Genomic DNA, 24,232 nt, shown 5'->3' with positions numbered 1-24,232 from the left:
GATAAATATTTTGAGTGGAAGCACTCTGCTAAAAATCTGCTGTATAAGATCATTAAATTTCCAATCTAACATTTGCCTACCTTGTGGCAAATATTGTGTATTATCATTTCACAGCATGTTATTGGACATGTATGATGACTCTTTTCCTATACAGAAAATCAAATCGAAGCGTAAAAAGCCGTGGGTGACGAAAGGACTGAAAAAGTCCTCAAAAAATTTACGCTCACTGCATTACATTAGGAATTCTACGAGTGGCTAATTTATCTGTATGTACCTCATGAGGTACTGTAAAATTTATAAATCAACTATCAGGTTAGCAAAGAAAATGTATTACAGAAACAGAATTGGAGAATCAACTAACAAAATTAAAGAGACTTGGTCCATAATAAATGACCTCAGAGGAAAATCAAAGAAAACAAAGGTTGATATCCCATTAAATCCTAACAAAAATAAACAAATTCTACTGCACCATTGCTCAAAAGCGCTAAACAGCACTATTCGCATGCCCTATGATACTTTAATCAATCTAGAAAATGTTAATATGGATTATAGCTTCATTTTGTATAACACAGATATTCATGAATTATTTGAAACCTTGAACGACATCAGAAATCAAAATACTGTTGAGTATGATGAGATTTCCTTAAAAATACTTTTGAATCTACCAGGCAATGCATTGGAAACTTTAGTCATTCTCATTAATACCTCCTTTGAAAGTGGCTCATTCCCTCTTTCTTTTAAGACTTCAATTGTTATTCCCCTACATGAAGGTGGTGATTTGCATAATCCCTCCAATCTGCCGCCCATTTCTCTAATTCCAACCTTAGCGAGAATTATTGAAAAATTTGTGAATATCTTATTGAATTATTTCTTAAGTTTGCATGATATCATGAGTAATAACCAATTTGGGTTCCAGACTGAAAAAGATACCAAGTGATGCAAATATTCTCTTTCCTTTATAAATTTTATTCAGAAATAAATGCTGGTGAAGTAGCTGCCGCAATTTTCTGTGAATTTTTGAAGGCTTTTGATTGTGTTAATCATGAGTTGTTACTCAAAAAGACTTCACCGGTATGGCTGCAGAGGGGTGACGTGCAATTGGTTTGAATCATATCTCTCAGGCCGAAGTCAAATGGTCAGAGCATCGGAACTCTCAGAAAGCAGGGCAATCACATCTGGTGTGTCACAAGGTCGTGTGTTGGGTCCGGTTCTGTTTTTGTTGTATATTAATGATTTAAATATGATATATCTGGCAGCTTTACTCTATAATATATATATGATACAATATCGTGGAAGGAAAAAACCCAGCAAAGCTACATAAAAAGATATCATCTGATTTAGAAAAGGTGAAAAATTGGTATGATACTAATTTATTATCCTTGAATATCTCCAAAACAAATATAATAACATTTAAATGTCTGCTAAATAAACTGTCAATAGACAATGATATCTTGGAAAACAAATTGAACACAAAATTTCTTGGTGTCTATATTGATAATAGGCTCAAATTTGACGAACACGTTAGACAACTTAAGATTAAAATCTTCCCGGATGTTATGCGGTGAGGGTGGTTTCTAACGAGCTAAGGTTTCACATAGCAAAAATGGTTTACTATGCTTTTATTGAATCCAAAATAAGATATGGAATACCATTTTGGGGAACATGCAGTGCAGCCTTTCTCTCATCTGTGTTGATATTACAGAAAAGGGCAGTAAGGTGTCTCTCTAAAATCAAACTTGGGAAATCATGCAGAAATTATTTTGGGACCAGTAAGATTTTAACCGTCGTTGCACTGATCATTCTTGAAACATGTTTAGTGCACAAACATATTTTATATATTTATAATGAAAAAAAATCAGTTCCAAGTCTCATTATTACCTGCAGTGGTTTGGGTATTTAACAAAAAATACTCGTAAAATATGATAACAATTATTTATTTATACACAATCCATATTTTGAAAACATTTTAATTTGAAATGTTCACATAATAATAAATGAGTATGCTTATTTTAGAATATATTAAATATAGATGTTATAAAGATGTTTTTGCCATTTTCTGAAATCAGCATTTTTTTTTAAGGACTTCTTGAAGGGTATTCCGACATTCTCTCTTTTTGAATGATGTGTTTCTTCTTGCAACAAAACCCATTACTTGAACTCAAACATGTTCAATGCGATCAAGGTCTCAATGATAAGTGGGCAGATGCAGAATAATGTTTTCTTCATGTATTATGCTTTCGACTCTTCTGAAATGATTAATTGCATTATCAATCTCCTTATTATATTTCTTATTGTCAAGATATTAGCTTTGCTAAACTCATGGTCTGGGGTGACTCTTGGGTCTTCTATTATACAAACACTCACTTATGGCAAATAGTTGTAGATTTCAAAATTACCTTTGACTTTTTTTTTTCAATTTGATTTGTTGCCAATAAACTGTTATAAAAATTGTAACAATAATATTACCAAGTGTGCTTAATTTAACTGTATTTCACCATCTCTTTGACAATTAATAGATTACCTTCTGCAACCAAATTGTTTCATTCCAGGTAGAAGATGAAAGTGAAGAAAGTGAAGGTGAAGATCAAGAGCCTTCATTTGCAGATGCTCCATCAACAAGTGCTGATGACCAACCTGGCCCATCCGGTGTGGGAAAGGATGGAGTTGAAGCACCGTGAGTACTTGTTTTATTTCACACCCAATTTCCTCAATTGCATCTGAATGTACCCGGTTTATACTGGTTTTGCTGCTTCATTTTGTTAATCCCTGAGTTTGCTTTTTTTATTGCAAGACTTCTTTATTTTATTCGAAGATCTATTTTTCTTGGTTTGAATATTACAAATTGATCATATTACATTTTGGTTCTGAATAATGTTCAGATATTCATATAATTTAATGAAAGTATTTGAATATTTTTATTTGAGGTAAGTTTTTTTTTATTTAAAATTGGCAAAACCAGTTCATTTTTTCCCCTATTTCTTGCATTGAAAATGATAATTCTATCAGTTATGGTGAACATTTCGATTCAAGTACATTCAGGTGACTCCTTTGGTCTAACAACAAATGACAAAATTTTAGTTAACACTGAAACTTCTAGATTGAAAACTTTTCTCTTTTTAATGAAAGAGATGCAAAATAGATGTTGATATTTTTTATTCGAAATCCAATTGATTCTTCAATTACCTTTGATGGCGTAGTAATTACATTTTCCTCAGTTTTAAAAAATTTACCTTTGTAAATTTTTTTTTGAGGAAAATTACGTGATACTGTGTTGTCAAATTTGGTATATGGATAAAATATTTTTCATACTTCAAAAATTATATTTTATCTATTTCATATTGGTCAATTGGCGCATAACAATAGTGAATTTTCATGTGTCTTGAATTTTGTTTTTGATGAGCAAATACAAATGTTCAACACATGCAAAATTTCACAAAAAATATCTACATTGTCTTTTGCCATCTTTTTCACCAACGTGAGATTTTCAATCCAGTAACTAATATTTCTTTGGTAGGCAGTAATTTTTTTTTCTGAAAGAACCATTCAAAGGGTACTTACAAATATTACATGTTGCAGTGACAATATAATGTGAATACATCTACTTCTTTGTGCTCATATTATTTTTGTTATTTTGAATGTTATATTGTAATGTTCCTTGAGAATCTAGAAATTTGTATAAACATTGTCTACAAATTTGAAAGTTGATTCATTTTAAAAATCATATGTTCAATACTTATTGTTCCAATTTAAATTTTGTTATTTGTTGTCAGACAATTGTTATTTTATCGAATTGTTTCATAGCAGATAAAAGGTGGGTTTGTTTCAAATAACTTTCAAAGAAAGTAAAATTTTGGAAACCTTAGAATAAATATGACATCCCAAACAAGTACTCAAAAAAATGTATTTATTCTATAGAACTCTAATGACTTCAAAGTCATGTTTTTTGAGGCAAATTCTCCTTTTACTGCAGTGTTTTATTCCTTTATTTAGCTTTGTCATTCTTTTGACAAAGCAGATTTGTTACATTGTTTGCAAAATTGCTTTCAATGATATTTTTGTTCCAGTGCAATTTTGCACTGGAACATGGTTTCAGTGTTATTTGTTCCAGCGCAGTTTTGCTCTGGAAATTTTATGGTTGTCAGTGATTGTATTTTTGTCAAAACAAAAATTTTGTTTTGATACATTTTCAAAACATAATTTTGTTTTGATCCAAAAAATAGGTTGATACAAATATGTATCAACAAAAAGGTTATAGCCAGAACATTTTTTTGTTTTGGCTGGTACATATTCAAACAAGATATCAATTTGATATTTTGTATTATAGAAAAGAAAGAAATAGTGATTTTTCATATGTGATGTGATCTATAAAGAGTCTTTAATGATTCACACTGATTTATCATTTGATGTCAGAGTGAATTAGTTTTATCTAAAATCAATGTGTTGAATTATGTGAGGTGAAGTTATGAAGTGAAATCAATCCAACAAATTTGTTTGGATTTTCAACTTTTGCTTTCAGCTTTCAAAAATGTTTTGTTATTTGGTAACACCATTTAACTACAGTTTACAAATTGTCATGAGTCAACTTTTCTTCTTCAGAATTTGATTTCTTCACAATTTGTGATTTGCCCTCATATGTCTCTTTTTTAAAATAATTCATATTAATTGATGTCTCTTAATATATTTGATTTGGTGTAAATTACTCTTTGTACAAGGTACTTGTCCTTACATTGAAGTGGAAACTCAACTCTACTATAGATATCTGAAAATTGTTTAGAAAGCAATTAATATGTATACAGATAATTGTATGCATTATGTAATCGTTGCTTGGTACTGTTCGGTTAATTGTTATTCAAAGGACCGATTATGCTTATCGCGACTACTCTTCTGTAATATGAGAACCAATATCTATAACATGAGCACCATATCAAAAAGTGGGATCATCTATTACATGATTAGTGTTATATGTAACGTAATCACTGTTATGTTTGTGATCACGGATATGTATAACATGATCACTAATGACTGTGTAATGTGATCATTGTTAGATGCAATGATACCATTGTTATATGTGAAGTAATCATCTTTAGGTGTTACATGAAAACCATTATCTGAATGAGGTGAAAGGAATAAAGAGCAAGTAAACTGTATATATAAAATTGGTTTCTACGTGCTGAAAGATGTTCTTTCATTCGAATGTTCCCTTTTCGTGTTCACAAATTTCAATACCATAGACCAGGATTTCTTGATATGTGAAACATAAACTTTGTTCTTGAAGTTCCTACTTTGAACTTTTAAAACGAATTTTATGTTTGCATATTTCATCATATGGTCTACTCGGTGTTGACAAAATATAATTTTGTTTTTAAATTACGAGCTGCTCATAGTAGATTCCAATTTCAGACTGAACTTTTTCTCAAATTCAGAGTCTGTGTAAGCCATTAAATGATTTGTTTAAAAACGTTTTATAAAAGTGAGGACAGCTCTTACTTGTAAATCATCTTATTGGATATTGAATTTTGAATACTTACAAAAGTATTTCATTTTTGAGATGACTATTTGAATTTACTTTAGGCTGTGATTTTAAGAAGTTAATTTTAGTTATTATTCCTACCTTTCATTTACTCTTTTGTGAACTTTGAATTAATGTATTCAGTAGAGTTTTTTATGATTATTGTTGGCGGAATTTTGATTTCTCCATTGTAAATAAAAAGTTTTGTTGAGGTATGTAGGATTGGTTTGACTCAGTTCGTCATATTGAAAAAAAATCAAACCACTGCATTATATTATTGTAGTTCAGTTTCTCAGTATTTTTTAACTACTTCTGTATGTGGCAAATAAAACTACAAACAGGGTTATTATTTGTCATATTCTGTCATGTTTAATATTGAGAAAATGATCTCTACAATGACTTTCTACTTATAAATAATTACATTACTGACAAAATACATTATAGTTCAGAAATAGATTAGATTCCAAGTTTGAAGAACTTTGAATATATTCATCAAAAAGGTCCAGTGTAGACACCTCTTTTTATTATTTTTCTGAATGGATTTGAAATGACACCAAGAATTACCCCAGAAGACACAGAGACTACTCAGAAGATTTTGGCTTCTTCCTTTCCTGAGCTTTCTTCCACGGCATTGGATGCAGATATGATGGCCCTAGACTGGCTGTAACTGGATTGCAATAAAATATGTTGTGTTGAAATTGTGTGTTCATTCATTACCTTTAATGACATTTTATCTGTATGTCATCTTTACAATATTCCAGAAAAAAGTAAATATTATAGTTTTATCAGCTTGGTCTTTTTAAATATTATCTGGTAATATAAATTTTCTGCTGTTAGTAACTTATTCTTCTATAGAGATTATTTTCCAATTTTGAAGTTGTGGTGAGTTGCCACAATATAATTTTTACAAAAGCTTCAAATATCATTACATACAATAGTTTTTAATGAGTTGATATTTCATGCGAAAAAAGATTTTTGGAACGAACTTCAGTGTTATATTGAGTTATATTGGTAATATTCAAATTTCTAGATTCGGCAGTGGGTGACATAAGATATTGAAAAATGGTAGCTTTTAGTTGGCACCATCTAAAAAATAATCTATTACAAAATGGGAGTTGATTATTGGAAACAACTCAATTGCCAACACTGTAAAAGTGGAAAGTTGGTAAAAAATCAGTCATTCAACTTCACCTATGCTATTATTGAATTGGAGAGGATATATGAAAAGTAAGGGGTGCCCAAAGTTATATTATGATGTTGACAGATTGTTCAAACACGTCATAACAGATCTGTACCTACGAATAAAATATTGTTTTAAAAGATTTTTTATCTGTTATTTTCACTGAAATGTTAAGGTAACTAAGTTCATGAAATTATTAAGAATGGTGGCGACTCCTCTTACAAAGCCGTCATTTTTTCGTCAAAAAAGTCTAGCAACATATATCATATACAAACGAGGGTCCAGTGGCTCTTGAATATCAAACTGAATAATAAGTTTCCCTATACATTATTTCTAGCATTTTTGTCTAATTTTGCTTTGTTTTTGAGAAAAATAAAATGAAAAACACGGGAGGCATGCCCATGGACAACAAAACATGTTCAATGTCAATATTTTTTTAATACTTGCATTACTTTTGATAACAATGTCTAAGACTAGACTAGACTATTGATATAAAAAAAAAGTACAGCCTAGTTGACTAGTTTTATTTTTGTTGAATAATTATTGAAATTATGTTGAAATGTTTTTTTCTCTAATTTCTGACTTTCCTTTTGATACTGAATAATTATTGGATCATGGTTTTTTACTCCAAGAAATGTATATGATTGTAAAAATTAATTGTATATAACTTTTCAACTTTATAGAATGTTAACCGGTCTTTATACCTTTGTATTTTGAACATATGAACATTTAACCTGGATATCTTTATAAAAATCTGTTATGACGATGTTTGACTTGACTGGGATTTGATTAATTTCGCTGCTGATTTGTTTTTCAATAGTACTGAAATTTTGAGGATGAGATATTTGCAGATGGCCTTATTGAGGTAAGTGAAAAATTCATTATGTTGAGGTCGTTTAATTTGAGCCCTACAATCGATGAAATATTTTCAGTGTATGTTGTTTAAAAATAACTGAAGCCAATGTGAACATAATAAATTTTCATTATTCATTTAGGAACGACTTTTAATATAAAGTTCAACATTTTCTGGAGTTTTTAGTGAAATTTTTATTCAGAGAAAGGCCAGAGAAACTTGCAAAACACTTTTTTTACTCCTCACCGAAATTTTTAAAGATTTTCTCTCATAGTTTCCATTAGTTTGGGATGAAGTTGAAGTTGGGATGAAGTGTCGGATATTGACGTCATATTGATATGTTTAAAGTAATTCACCAATATACAAGGTATCGAGTAGAAGCGTGGCAGGACATTTTTTTCACTTCTAACGAAATTTTTAAAGATATTCACTCATAGTTTCCATTAGTTTGGAATGAAGTTTTTGCTCAAAACTTTTTGAAGTGTCAGATATTGACGTAATATTGATATGTTCAAAATTATTCACCAATATACAAGGTATCGACTAGAAGCGTGACAGGTTATAGCTAGTTTTTTTAAAAAATAACCTCATATTTTTATTCTCAGTTGAGACATTGTTTTTTTTTCGATATAGAATAATTTGATTTTTAGTTGAATGAACTTTCTTCACATGAGATATTTAACATTAAATTCCAAATAAACCTAACTGGTTTGCTCCTACTCGGCAATATTTCCGGTTTTTTGTAAGTTAGTTGTCAATTATTCGACATTTAAATCGTTGAGATTAATGTATTATAAAAATGAAAGGCTACTATAGTTTCAGTTGAACTTTTTGATTGATGAAATTTTGATGAAAAACAGGATGAAGCTTTTCTTCGAAAGTAAGTTCACAAAAGAAATACAACTGACTATATTCATTTGAATACATCCAATAACTGTTTTTAAAATTCTCCAATACTCTATTGGAGGATTATAAGTAGCAAAAAAGGAAACTAGACAGTTCTCAAGTATTTCATTCATTCTTTTGAGAGATAATAATTTAATTTTCTCCTTTCTTAATCCACATGAAATACAATATATTCATTTCAAAAACTATGAAAGATTGTAAATATTCTAAAACAGACGATTTCTTCAACAGATCTATCTCTTAGATATTGAGCTATAGTAAAAAGTAATTAATGCTCAATCTGAATGGTAAATGGTAACGCAGTTCTGAAACAAAATTTTGTGATTTCGTTATGATTTGCCAGTTTGTATAGGCGGGTTTATTGTACTTTATCGAGTCCAATGTATAATTATTATTGTTATAACATTTTATTTTGACACATTTACATAATAAATATGTATGTTTCTTCAAAGATAAGTATAAATAAGCAAGATTTATGGTGTTATCAGATAAATCCGATGAATTTTCGACAATTTCATCGACTAAATGGTCTAATTTCCACGTATTATTCTCTTTCAAAACATATTTAATACATTTTCGCCATTTTTTTAATATACCTTTTATAATGACTTAAAGTATTTTGACTTCTTTCATTTTGAAGGTCGTATCTTTTTGTAACGAAACCCTTCACTTGAGTCCAAACTAGTTCAATGGGATTAAGTTCGCAATGATAAGGGGTCAGGCGCAGAATAATATTTCGTTTCTGTGCAATCTTATCGACTTACATATTTTTTGAACATACCATGGACAATAGTTACTTTTTTTTTACCATACTCTCATCAATTGGTATGTTATTTGTCGAAGCTCACTCCTTTCCATGCATTAGTTGGTATTCTTTCAATTTTCCTGGAATGATAATTTGCAATATCAGAGTGAGGTGGAACGAGGTCTAACATTTGCTCAAAATATTCGTCGCTGTTCATTGCCTTCCTGGTAATCGTCAGAATGCTGAACACCAATAAACCACATTCAGCAAAACAACCAATAAATTTTTGAATAATGGCCAACGTGAAATAGTTAAAATTTAATATCATTGATATGTACGTTGTGGAAGAGTCTCGTCAAATTTTTAAATCACTGTTGTAGTTTAAAAAGGACTATAATATTGGAAGGATCATATGCACCTTTAAAATCAGAAACATCACTAGACGAAATGAGGAGTAAATGAAGAACTTCTTTATTTTTTTAATTGATAAGGTCAAGATTTCGACTACGGAAAGTGAAAATTCAATGCTGGTCTCTCTAAAAACAATTAATGAAATCCTTGAGAACTACCAAGTTCATGGAAAAATCAGATATTCTCATTTTTTGCTACGTATAAATATTTTCTTACATTATTAGAGATTTTCAAAAACAGTTTTTGGAATTATTTTAATAAATATAGTCAGTTGAAGGCTTCAAAAAGTTTAGAAAACGTTTTAAAATCTATTTGTAGTTTTGTTTATTTGTGGAAAACTAGATTTATAATATTGGTCCAAACTAGTTGGTACCTGAATTACGAGTTGCGAAGGAAGTTTTGAAAAGATCATTATTGTGCCATATTTTTAAAATGTCAAGCTTTTTAAAATCCAGTGTTTTCAGTTATCTACCAGAAGTAAGAGTTTGAAGGTATGTGATATATTTCTTTATTTTTCTCAAACACTCTTATGAACTCTACACGCACCGATGGAAAAGTAACGTACACTTTTTTATCATTCAAAGTTGATTGTATTTTTGTCGAAAATTTAAACTAGAATACATACTTTTTCATCTTTGGACGTCATCAAATCTATTGAAAATATACCAATCCGCGAGTTTGATGTCGTTTTGATTGATTTATTTCAATATTCTTAGATGGAAATAATTCTGGCACGCATTAACTGGCATTTTTTTAAGAGATATTAATGCTGAATTGTTCGAGTTTGAATGTACACATCTCATACTTTCAGATACTCTGATGAATCTATTTTGATTTAATGATGATTTTCATCTAACAAGTTTTTATAGTTTTACAGCTATTGAGTGTGCTAGAGCTGTTTAATCGATGAAATTTAACATACATTTTGAAACTGAGTTTTTTGAGTTTATATTTTCGTTTCCATTTTTTTATATAAATATGCCACGTACACAAAGCCCTGCCTCTCGAGCTCAATCGATCAAAATGCAAGCAATTCCATAATTTTCAAAATCTTACTATTAAGTAAATGCTTTCGTTTATAACAATTTTATCCAAAACATATGTCAGGAATCTCAAAAATACTTTTAAATTTAACATGTTTAAACTGAATCAAGATGTTACAGAAGTTAATGACGAATTCAGCATTTTTAAAATCACTTGAATTTCTAGAATGCTTTGAATTTGATACAAATGTTCAGCTTAAAACACTAACTCAGTTCATTATTCATTCTTCAAATTATCGAAATACGAAAGGTGAATATGTGATCCCCCCATTAACGGACAGGACATTATTTGCTTATTTGCCAATAGAAGAGATAATATATATTTGAATCGTTTCCTACAAATAGAAAATTTTCATTACTATCACTATTTTTTTTTCCAGAAAATTATACTCGCCAAAAAAACTTCTGCATCATATCGAACCCAAAATAAAGCACATAAATTTTTCTTTCATCATACAGAAGAACCAAAAATTAGCAGTAGAGACAAGAATAACCAGGTTGAATTTTCAAACAATAATGATAATGTTTTTTGGATTGATAATTCAATATAAATTTATGGCTTTTTTGACTCAACTTGTCTCCTACAAATTGAAAAAAGAATCGATTTGTGGAATCTGCCGTCCCAAACTCGGATAACACACATAAGTTTGTAAAAAATATTTTCATACAGAAGGAACCCAAAATTAGCAATTGGTGCAAGAGTAATAAAAACTACCTTATATTTTCAAATACATACAAACATTATTTTGAAAATTAATGAGTTAGACTTTATTGTGAAATTTTCACTAAACAGTTAGCTTAAAAAACCGCAACACGTGCTTCATTATACAATAGCTTCCTCAAGCAACTGAGAAAATCAAGAGATTGGCAACACCACTGGATAGAAGTTTTTTTTGAAAGCTAGAAAACGATGAATTCATAATCGAGTAAATGATAATAATTATAAGTTGATGGATGTAGCCGTTACTACGTGTTAGGAAATCATAATAAAGAAAAGAGAAAGGAAACTTTTTGTTTTTACCACTTTTATTTGTAAATAACGTGGTATAAAAGTGATAAAAACATAGACAGTTTCATTTCTCTTTTCTCCATTATAATCATTAAAATAACTTTATTCTTTTAACAGATAGTAGATACACAATATAAATACGAAATGATGTACGTGAATAAAGCAGTAAACGATAAGTATAGTCGACGCCAACTTAAATGAGTCAGCGCAGAAACGTAAAATCGTTCTGTGTTAAAAAGACTTCGCCCACTTGAGTCATATTTCGCAAATATACTATTGACATCAGTTTGTGTGACCAATAGCTATCTTCTGGAGCGGGTGACATTTGGTTTTAAATCTCATTTTAGTTGGCGCGTATTTGTTCCTTTTTAACAATACACATACATGAAATCAAATTTAAATAGGTCTGTAAAAATTATAATGAATTTTCAATATGGTCATATAATCAAAAAAGTAATGAGAGACAAGAATTTCATATGCGGAATATGATGTTAATCCGAACATTTGCACATGTTAGGGTAGAATCCATCATTTACAAATTTTTGATTCTCCCTATATGATAAACGGTTTTACTTCAAGTCTGATTTTTGTTACCTAGGTTTGAGATGATTCAAAACGTTTTCTATTTGTTTGTCAATGGGGATATACAGTGATAAAAAAGTAACGCATTAGTTCAAAAAGACTATTGGATTCGATTTGATTTCGACTGCTTTGGAGTGATGACGTCACCGGTGTTTTGAAAACCCTGTTTTATGAATCCGAGTTATCTTCCTGAGCGGTGGAGGGTCGAATAGACCCACTAACTTTTGAAATAACCTAACCTATCTTGCTGAGCTGGTTCAAAAACATTAATCACAAATTTTGTGTGTACAATTGGAGCTGTTGTTCATAATGTAATCGCTAGTATTCTTGGGAATATCATTGAAACGAAACTTGTGCTATCTTTATGTTAACATGCTCTAATAACTAAGTAGCTAGAAACACTAGGGAATACAGAAGGTTATTTTACGGTAGGACATGTACATTTTTAACAGGATAGTGCTCTTCTCAGTGATAAAAAATGAGAGATTTCCGGATAAAGGAATGGGAAGCACTAGAATGGCCTCCTACATCACCAGATATAACTAACAGGGAGTCTGGGGTTGTTGAATCGGATATTGATGATCTCAAAAGGCGATCAACATGATGTTCAATTTCCGGTAAAATTCACAGAAATGTAAGGATGGTTTTCAAAACGGTACAGAGGACAATATTTTTCTCAACCAAGTAACATCTACCCTTCTCGGTCTAAACATATTTATTGAAGACGGTGAATATTAAATTGACATTGTCTAATTTTTTCATTATTTTCTAAAAGGTTTAATGTTTTCAAATTGACACTGTTTATTTTTATGGTATGATTGGGACAAATAAAAAAGCTGGGTTGAATGCTACCTAAACATTTGTGGAATTTCTTTTTAAAACCACCCAAGACAAATTCTAAAAAACGTTTTTCAATCAACTAAGAAATCAATAATTTTGAAGTGAATCAAAGTTGAGTTTCTGAATGGAATGACATTGCTTTCTATATTCAGATTCCGCCAGAAAAGTTTAAGGTTATATGGGTATATACCATGCGGTTCAAAAGTGATTCCCAAAAATAATTTCAAAAAATGATTCTTTTCATTCGTCTCTTTTGTAAATGGATAACCTTTAATTTGGCAGAGATATTGGAGAAGTCAATGTTTCAAAACATTGTTTTTCTCATAATCAATTTCGAGAAAACTTTATTTTATATTACGCGTCGTAATTTATAGAACATCTAAGACTAATTTTTTTCCTTCAGCCTAATTGATCGCGAATCAATCTATTGGACGATAATTATTTCCCTGTCTTTATATTATCATTATTGTGTCTCCTGAAAAACTGTCATTACAAAATCTCTTATTCATATTACCGAAAGGGTTGATCACCTCGGTTTTACAGGAGAATTTCAATTTAGAAAATAATATTTTTGAAATCATGTTTATTACTATCGCACTGCTTACGTACTAACCTATAAACCTAATATTTTTTAAGGGCTCTCCAAGGGAAGTCACATTTCTAATATAAAATTAGTGTACCATTTAAACAAATAAGGAAAATATTTTTGAATTTTGATTTACCCAGTATTGAAAAATTTTTTGTGTGGTTACATCATTATCCAATCATAGAAAAGCTATATTTTCATAACAAGATAGACTCTTCAAATGAGCTGAATAGATCAACTTTTTTACGTTATTTTTGGCATAAATTCTGAACCGCTTGGTAGGGGAGACCGGATATGGTTGTCACACGGGTTGGTTGTCACAGTGGCCGTAACAGAAAAACGAACGAACGAATGAGTCGCAGCAGCGCGAGAGCAATATCTCTCCCCACCTCACGTTAGTCCGCTCCAATATGCCGTGACGGTGACACGTACGTTTGTTTTTTTCGTGCAGTGAAAGTAAATTTTTGTGCTACTGTTTCGAACCTCGTAAGTATTACGAAATTCTACATAATTATAATATTTTCATACATTTGCTAATGATAAATATATTTTATAATATAATAATATAGTTTTTTCGATATCCATTTATCGGAATTTTTTTTAAGGTTATTTTTCTAAAACGTGTTTTGGGGCAGGTTGTCTCCGGTCCTCGCGAGCAGGTTGTCACATGTGACAACCTGCCCAAGTTTGTGGGTTGGCATTGTGCGTTTTCGAACTTTGCTATGTAAATTTGTTTATTTCAGTAAGAGTTCCAGTATGCCACAGGTTCGCGAAAGGAAGACTACTCGAGGGCTTGTTCTACCAGGATTGATGCTGCGTGCTGCGAGGGAAGTCAAAACATGCCAAATCGATCAGATCTGTTGCGAAAGATTTTGGAATTAATTATCGCACTTTAACGAGGTATTGTAATAAGTTTACTGACGAAGAAATAAGCAATATGTCCATATCACCTTCTACAAAAATAGGCTACCAAAAGAATCGACAGGTTTTCACCGATGAACAAGAAGCAGAGTTGGAAGAGTATACACTTCTTGCTAAAAGTGTCAATTTTGCTCTTTCACCCAAAAATGTTCGGAAAATAGCGTTTCAACTTGGTGTGTCTAATAAATTGAAAGTGCCAAAGTCTTGGGAATTGAACCAGTTAGCCGGCACCGACTGGTTCAAAAAATTTTCGACAACCTTGAATCGGTAATTAAACGAAATAATATTCAGTCACATGACATATGGAACATGGATGAAACAGAGGTAACTCCTGTCCAAAAACTAAACAAAGTAGTTGCGAAAAAAAGGTTCAAGGAAGTCGGTGCTATTACCTCACCCGAAAGAGGCACACTTGTTACCTTAGCTACTGCTGTTTCAGCAGTTGGAAATTCAGTTCCACCATACTTCGTTTTTCCGAGGTTTCACTTTGAAGAACATTTCATACGAGATGGACCAATTGGCTGTAAAGGAGGCAGTAATCCATCAGGTTGGATGACGGAGGAGTTATTTGTTGAATTCCTAAAGCATTTTCATAATCACGTAAAATCAACCAAGGAGAAACCATGTCTCTTGTTGTTAGACAACCATAGCTCCCACATATCCATTGAAGGACTAAATTTTTCGAAGGAAAATGGCATTTTGATGTTATCTTTCCCACCTCATTCTACTCGCCGCCTAGAACCCTTGAATAGGTTGGTTTATGGACCTTTAAAAAAATATATTAACAACACCATGGATCAATGGATGATAAATCACCCTGGACAGCAAATGACGATTTATGAAATTCCAAGCATAATAGCACAAGCTTTCCCTTTGGCGGCAACTCCATCCAATATTGTCGCAGGATATAAAACTTGCGGGATTTGTCCATTTAATAGAGACATATATCAAGAGCACGATTATATGCCGTCGTCTGTCACTGATAGACCACTAATAACGGTTCAAGATAATGAAATTGTAACCAACGGCGGACGTCAAGAATCAAATCGATAATTCATCCCATAATCGTCCTACAGTCTGAAGATCATAACACTGGCCCTAATAAACCTATTGTATGTCCATCTATCCATGATGACCCTGCATTGACAGAAAATGTTAACCCTGTTCTTGGTGTTCGTGCAATGACGCCAAAAGATTTCATAATGCCAGGAACATCATTTAAGAGTCAAGCTCCAAAGGAGCCCCATGGCGATACCCGGTCCAAGTGAGAACTTCTCTGTTTGTACCACCGCAAGTTTTGAAACCACTACCAACAGCACATTCGCGCAAATTGCAGCAAGCTGACAAAAGAAAATGTAAATCAGAAATTGTAACAGATACACCAGAAAAAGCCTATTTAGAAGAAAAAAAAAAGGAACAAGATGCGAATAAAAAAAAGGCATCAGGATTGCCAGTTTTGGGCTTATGAAGAGTGCACGCCTGGACTATCAAATTACATTTGTCAAAATTGTGACTGAATATTCAGACTGAAAGAAAAACTGACAGTGATGTCATTAGGTTAAGAATTTTTTATTTAAAAATTATTCGTAAGAGATTGACTGATTGAAGAAAATGTTTGAAAATTTGCAAAGTATATATTTTGTTATTTTTTGTTACCTGAGAGACTTATAATTATAACATAATTGTTAAATTACAATAACTATTTGCTTAAAGTAAGTCAAGTTCCTTTTTTTCTTCTTGTATTTGGTGAATTATGATTCTGTGTAGGTATTAGTTTGAATAGGTATTCAGACTAATTAATAGACTTATTTATATAATATTTAATAACTGATTAGTTCGTAAGAGATTAATTACTGATTAAGATAACAAAACGTACAAAGAATTAATGATCTTAGGCCAAAGTGACTAGATATCAAACCTACCAGTATTATAGTTGCAATGTAAGTTACTAATCGCATAGAGCAAGATTTAGTTTTTTTAAAATTATTTTCTTTTTTGGAGTGCAATAAGATGTATAAGATTTATGTCTTCAATAATAAATACAGTTTTGATTACGATGAGAGTCTTTTTTTTTTTCAATAACCCTGTGCAATTTTATATGTGACTACCTACCCCAGCCACTGTGACAACCATCCCTGATCCGGTGTTAAAAGTCTCACTTCTCCTTTTCACAAAAATTTGTTTTTTTCTCATCAGGTAATATTAGAGAGAGACACTTTATTTTTTTATGTCTTTCAATAATTATACTATTCATTGGTCAACAAATGTCATTTCTGAATGGCTAACTTTTGGAGTTATACACTGATGAAAAAAAAAAAAGTGACTTCCAACGCCGGTCTCCCCTATAGACCCACATAATACTTCATTTTTGTATTTATAATCTAACTTTATATTACTTTTCATTTATATCAAACAGATTTTAGTCATTGTATGAGTACGTCAATTCCACCTGATCGTATTCATTTTCAGATATCCCATTGAAGAACATGTCGCACGACATACACTAGGTGAACAAAACTTCAGTGATCTTCAACTGTTTCATTGTTGTAACTGTGGAAAAGGACTTGATATAAAACATTCTTGTCCCAGACCAAAAGCTGCCTGTTCTCTTTGCAAACAACACCTCGTGAATGTGAATACAAAAAAGCACAAATGTTTCCTGAGATTAAACAGCGACGATACCGACAAATATTTTTTCAAATCAACGACAATTATCACCGAAGATGTAACTGCTGATGAAAATAGAAAATCAAATAAAAAATACACAAACGAAGTAATTATTCGAGTTTACAGATGTAGGCGGTGTCGATTAGAATTTGATTCTAGAAAAACTTACAGGAAGCATCTACATCAGCAACATAATGAGAAATATAACGTGTGTCCCATCTGTGGCAAGTCCGTCGTTAATTTGAGTCAACATAGAAATGGAGTTCACGGTGATCCTGCTTCTTTTAGATGTTCAAAGTGCGACAAATCTTTCTCTTGCAAAAGGCATCTGCAACGTCACATGCTAGCGCATGGTAACGAATTTAAACATAAGTGCACTACTTGCGGAAAAGGATTCAAAACTCCATTCTCGATGAGGGTCCATATGAGATCTCATGATGTTGTGAAGCCTTTCGAATGCTCAGTTTGTCTGAAGACGTTCACTACAAAGCAATGGAGAGATAATCATTTGAAAACTCATAGAGAGTAATGGAAATATTCATTTAGATTAGTTAGTTGGGTCCATGGCTTGTTCACGAATCTTGAAACGCCATCAAATGAAACAGAACATCGACAAACCGGAAACAAACCCTTTTTCAACTAAAGTGATACGGAGCAGTCTCCAGTTTTGTTGTTGTTATTAAGTATTCCTACCAGCTGAGTAATTGTTGCACAGACACAAAGTATAACAAAATTTTCAGTGAAGATTTGCCGCAAACCAAGATAAAGTTGCTTTTATCTGGAGCAATCATAATTTTGACGAATAGTAAACTACCATCTTTGTTCTGTAATTTCATTAGAATATCTAGCAACGAATTTGAAAACCTGATAAATCTGTCGGTGGGAAAAATATCCAAGCAGAATACAAACTATAGAGTTGCTATTTCTTTCAAGGCCAACTAAATTACTTGAGGTTTGCAGTCATTTATGTAAAATATTGTTGATAAAGTTCATAAACTACACGTAAATAGCGGATCATACTTTGAAATCACCTGGTGCTCAAGCAATGAGATGGAATGAAACATACAAATCAATCGTGATACAATACAAGACAATGGTTCTCTTCAGAGGTGCTAGGCTGATCCAAGATCCAGTGCTTATCCTTGTCATCTATGAGGTCGATAGAAGACGCAATCCTTGAATATCAGAAAGGAAACTTCGTTTATTTTCAAGATTCATGATAGAGAAAGTTCGTATTCGAACTAAACAATGAACTCATGTTTCAACTTATGAAATCGCAGACCAAAATCTTCGTTAATATGCATATATATCCCTTTTTTCATCAGTTGAATTCCACCGATTAATCAAATTAGTTTACGATGGATCTGTTGAAGATTATTTTGGATGAGAAAAGGAACAGTGACTGCTGTTGGTTGGTTGATGAGTGACAAAATGCCCTCATTGATAATATAACCGTGATTAGTACCCCACTACCTATTAATTGACAGTTGGCAGCTTGAAATAATTCATATATAGAATTCGTCAATGTAGGTACATCAATGAAAAAAAAAGTTTGATGAAATCAATTGTGTGAAAGCCGGTGAATGAGATTATATCGGTGAAGTAATTGTTGAAAAAACGATCATTGCAGATATAAACTGAAAGACAAATCTCTAAATCTTTTATTAGTTTTGATTTTTCAGATAAAATTAATATATTTATTTTGTGTGATTGAATGAAATTGTAAAAACCTATAATGTTTGTTTTTTTTCGGAAAATGTAATGGACATTTGTTTCAATTTCAGTTTCCCGAATTCTCATCCCAGAAAATATGAATTACGCAAACCCTTGAATAAAACAAAATTTGAAATGGACTGCGAGGTTTCGATATCCTGGCCGAACGAGAAATATCTGAACGGAGAAAGTAAACGCGTAAAACTGATACCACGGAATCCTTCGAAAAATCGAATCCGAAAGTGTACGACATGTTTCACACTATTTCCGTCGGAAATGGCACTCCAACAACATATACGGAATATTCATTATTATTTTTTCTGTAATATTTGTCTCGTTTACTTCCAGGATAAACATCTTTGCTCGAACTCGTATACAGTTTGTGCGTTTTGTAAGTCTTCTTTTGTCGAGAAGCAAACTAATATTTCCTCACATTTGTGCTTTCATAAGAGATCTCAGGACGATTTCGATATTTTAAAAAACAAACTTCTTTTGATGTCTCTGAGATGACGATGATATTTTTTTCATGTAGACTCAGTCGTGTAGTATATCATGGAAATAGAAAAGTACATAAATGAATGAGTATTCAAATAAAGGGGACTATTTGTTTTCATAATTCAATGTTCAGGAATAGACACCCCGTGAAACTTGAATAAAAATAAATTTTTCAAAATGTGTGTTTTTCATTTTCTGTTTGTTTTGTCTAAATACTAGTTTAACGGCATGGTGTCAATTTGAACAATACTGTAACACTTGTAGGTTTTTTTATAAGTGACACATTGTGAATTCAATACGTCATTCAATAATCCAAAGTTACAACTTGAAAACACTATATACTTCAAACAACACTTTACTCAAGTACTACGTTTATTACGAGAGCAATGAGAACGACACCAACGGCAGCAATGGATACCCTGTTGAATCTACCTTCATAACATTTTTTAATAACGAGTGGATCAGTTCAAATTTACTGATCTACTAGGGATCTTGTAAACGAGAACGAAAATGATCATGAACCACATGACAACGAAGTACACTTGACATTAATTCCCACGTTAAAATCACTAACCGCGAATGTGCATGATTAATAGTCGTCCCGATGACATACTCAGTCGAAACAACTGGGGTGCAGTTGAGTTGAAAACTGTACATAAAATGGGAGCTGGAATGTTAAGCGAGAAGATTTTTACATCACAGCTACCCGCTTGATAAATACATTTCTCTTCCAGGCCGAAGTGGTCTTGATAAAATGAGAGAATCAGATCGCACTCGGCCCATTGATAAAACAGAGAATGATATCGAGATTTATTTGGGAGAACCGTAATCACATGAGACAAGCAATTTATTAGGTCGAGAAGAACATGCCAGACCCGTATATGGCTGCATCAGTGATATGATAGAACGTAGGAAAAATGCAATACGCCCACAAGGGTGTAGGATTTTCTGAAAATTAGGAAAAGATGGATAAATTTGACTGCTGCGAAGTATTGGACCATCCCTCTATTGCTGTTGTCTGGATCTGAATAACTTGTTAGCTTCAAGACTTCAAAACTTCGAATTATATGAAAGAAAAATCCGAAACCGTTCTGTTCTTCCACTGGTTCCCGGTCAGTCTCGATCAACATTATGATAGTCTACTATCTATTGCATCCTGGACAAATCTGTCACTCAATTCTGAAGTAACCAGCATGTATGATGGAATTGGCCGATACTTGATGAAAATCCATAACTAACGTATTTGAGAAATATGTTATAGTCGGAGAGCTGATGACGAATTTTGGGAAGGTTTTTTAGGCAAGCTGAAATTGCGAAAAATTATAATTTTGTCAATTGGTGAATCCGGTCCTGAAAGTCGTTTAGCGAATTAGCGGTTATTTCGCTACTGCGCAGCATGTAACATTTGCAGAAAAAAAAAATCAAGAAAATATATTTTTGGCACCTTGAATTTTTTTTATCTTTCAATTTATAATTTTTAGAACTCAAAAAAAATCCCTGACGTTTTTGTCGGTTATTAAGTATTAACTGACGTCTCCAAAATTATTTTTTTTAAATTACCAAAAAATATTCTTTAGGCAATCAGAAATTCAAATCACGTATTTATTAAGTAATTTCAGTAATACCTGCAAATTACCTGACGATTTTGCGGGTTATAAATAATTATTTGACGTTAATAAAGTTTGTAAATAAGCGCAACAAAAAGTCTCACGCGCAGCCGTAAGTGCGACAAGGATAGTTAATTGAGGCATGCTGGCAGCTGCCGGGGCCCGAGCTCCTCGCGCTGTGATTGGCTATTGAGAAACCTCGTGTTTCCAGCTTACTTGCGGCACTGCGTTCACAACAGTTATTTTCGGAGCCTCGTGAAAAATTATCCAGTGTTTTTATATCTTTTTCAAAAATTTTATTAAAATATAATTTCTTTTTTGAAATTTAACATGTACGTACGTGCATATGTGACTGTGTAAATATTTGTGTATATAGTTTGAACTGCTTTAAATTAGTGCTGTAATTATTTAATAAACAAATTTTAATTTTAAGGTTATAAACAGATAAATCACGATGAATAAAACAAATTTAAAATGTTTTATTTGTAAAAAGCGTACTGATAAGAGCATTGTTTTTAATGAAGAAATATTGGAAAAAATGTAGTCTTTTTAAAAATTCGTCAAGAAAAAAATTATTGGTATTGTGATGAGGAATTGCCGGAAAATGTGACCCAAACAGACGGTTATCATTCGCAATGCCCCGGCAGCTGCCAGCATGCCTCGATTAGCTTCCTTGTCGCACTTACGGCTGCGCGTGAGACTTTTTGTTGCGCTTATTTACAAACTTTATTAACGTCAAATAATTATTTATAACCCGCAAAATCGTCAGGCAATTTGCAGGTATTACTGATATTACTTAATAAATCCGTGATTTAAATTTCTGATTGCCTAAAGAATATTTTTTGGTAATTTAAAAAAAATAATTTTGGAGACGTCAGTTAATACTTACAAAAACGTCAGGGATTTTTTTTTGAGTTCTAAAAATTATAAATTGAAAGATAAAAAAAAAATTCAAGTTGCCAAAAATATATTTTTTTGTATTTTTTTTTTTGCAAATGTTACATGCTGCGCAGTAGCGAAATAACCGCTAATTCGCTAAACGACTTTCAGGACCGGATTCACCAATTGACAAAATTATAATTTTTCGCAATTTCAGCTTGCCTAAAAAACCTTCCCAAAATTCGTCATCAGCTCTTGGACTATTAAACAATTTTACAAAAACGCAACACGTTTTTTGCCATACAATGGCTTCTTCGGGCGTTTCTTAACAGTTAAGAAACGCGAACCAGCATGGTTCGCTGTTTGAAATCAATTCTGTTTCTTATTTACTTTACAGTCTCGCTGTGAATTTTTTAGTTGGTGTTACTAGGCGGTAAATTAAATAATTGATCTGGTGGTAATTCCATTAATATTCAAAAGAAAGGTTTCGGCTTTCTACTTCTTCGTCTATATACAAAAAGCGTGGGAATCTTCTGAAGAAAGAAAGAGCGCGATTATTTTAAAAATAAGCTCTTTGCGAAGATGTGTAGATCATGCAATAAGAAACTTTTAGACAAAAACTGGAAGAAAAAGCCCTCTCGAAACTACTAATTCCATATGAATATTGAATTACACGAAAGAAAAAATACTTTGGAAACAACTACTTTAATATGACCATTGAGTTATCCAAAAACACGTTTGCTTATTCAGTTTGCACTTCAAACATTCGTTATGGAATTGAATCTGATATCATTCACAGGCTAGGCTAAAGCCTAGCTGGTAACGGAAAATGGTTTGGAAACTGTATCTATGCTAAGCCTTTCCAAAGTTCACACAACAATTTTGCTTTCAGCAGCTTTGATCGCAATTTCACATGGTCGTTGCCATTTTCAAAAATTCATAGTAGTCAATGATACTGGACATGTTTTCTTACTTGAACATGTTCAAATCAGTTAGGCCTACAGAAACATAAATATAATAGTACTTTTCAAGGTATCGACGATACCCAAAGATACTCGCAACTCTAAAGTTATTTTTTTTTACATTGAGGCTCGTAGGGAATTTTGAGCTTTGGAGTTGTTTTGCCTAGAATTTGTTCGGATCTCCCTCTAAAAACCTTACCATGCATCTCAATTTAGCAGACTCTGATCATAAAACACCACGATCAATTGATGTACTTCTGGGAGCTCACGTATTTCCCCACATTGTACAGAGTGGTCGAGTGATAGGCCACTAAACACAATACTTAGTTACTTTCTAATGGGAAAACACGAAAACAAATTCTAACAAAACATTCAAGTAAGTATTATTTTGTAATACACAGGAATCTGATCTTGAAGAATTGATCAAAAAGATTTGGGTATTTGAAAAAATTTCTTCAAAAAATTTAATCTCTAGAAGATGACATTTGCGAAAGACAATTTCTAGATACTGTTTCCAGAAATGATGGGGAGCGCTTTATTGTAACTTTACGAGATCCGGAACCTCAATTTCCAAACAGTCGTGAACTTGCCTTACTCACTAGAAAATCGTTTATTAAAATATCCTCAGTATCAAGATTATATTGAGTTTTTGAAAGGGTACCTTGAATTACAGCATATGGTAAAAAATAGAAAATGAAAACTTACACCAAATGGAAGTACTACGTATCGTTTTCCATGCTTTAGCAAAATTTGAAAACAATGTTTCTCCCAATGAAACTCTTGTAGCTGGACCAAAGCACCACGTTTGCATAATATAGCGCTTACTTCAATTTTGTACAGGCAAATTTTTCGTATTTCACATATCATATATTTAGATAACGTAAAAAATTGTCGGTACATACAGTTACTAGACATAGTGTTGGACATTCAGCTTATGAAGAATCTATAAATTCCAATTCTTCACTACCTAGAGTGCCGAATACGGGGAGGGGAGCTGTGGGAAAGTGGCGTGAAATCTGTTTTTCCGTTAATCAGTTATATCGAGTTTCGTTATATCGAGTTATTGGTTTACAGAAACTCACCTTGGAAGAACTTGACACTGTTTTTTATCAAATAGAACTCTCGATCACTTCTGTTAGTAGTGATCCAAATGACCTTTCTGCTCTAACTCCAGGCCATTTTTCAACTCCAGAACCTCTGATTGCCGTTCCAGATGTTGATTTAGCTGATGTTCTTAGTAGACTCAATCGTTGGGAACTACTCCAAAGAATTCATTAATTTTTTTGCAGTCGTATCACCATATAGTAACCAAAGCCTTTTTTTG

General features: G+C 32.1%; 1 protein-coding gene across 16 annotated transcripts in view; it reads left to right on the top strand.

Annotated features, from left to right (window-relative positions):
• The window catches only part of LOC111510822 (uncharacterized), a 326,252-nt gene that overhangs the window by 3,925 nt on the left and 298,095 nt on the right, over window positions 1-24,232 (top strand). For all 16 annotated transcript variants that reach the window (XM_074172258.1, XM_074172252.1, XM_074172248.1 and 13 more), the window contains exon 4: window positions 2,550-2,674. In XM_074172258.1, coding sequence (XP_074028359.1) covers window positions 2,550-2,674 — 125 coding nt within the window. The remainder of the gene's footprint in view (window positions 1-2,549; window positions 2,675-24,232) is intronic.

The sequence above is a fragment of the Leptinotarsa decemlineata genome, unplaced genomic scaffold (assembly GCF_025532065.1).
Source record: "Leptinotarsa decemlineata unplaced genomic scaffold, Ldec_3_MD MMD2_tig00000035_RagTag_RagTag, whole genome shotgun sequence".
NCBI classification, from domain to species: domain Eukaryota; kingdom Metazoa; phylum Arthropoda; class Insecta; order Coleoptera; family Chrysomelidae; genus Leptinotarsa; species Leptinotarsa decemlineata.
This window is presented reverse-complemented; position numbering and strand designations above follow the sequence as displayed.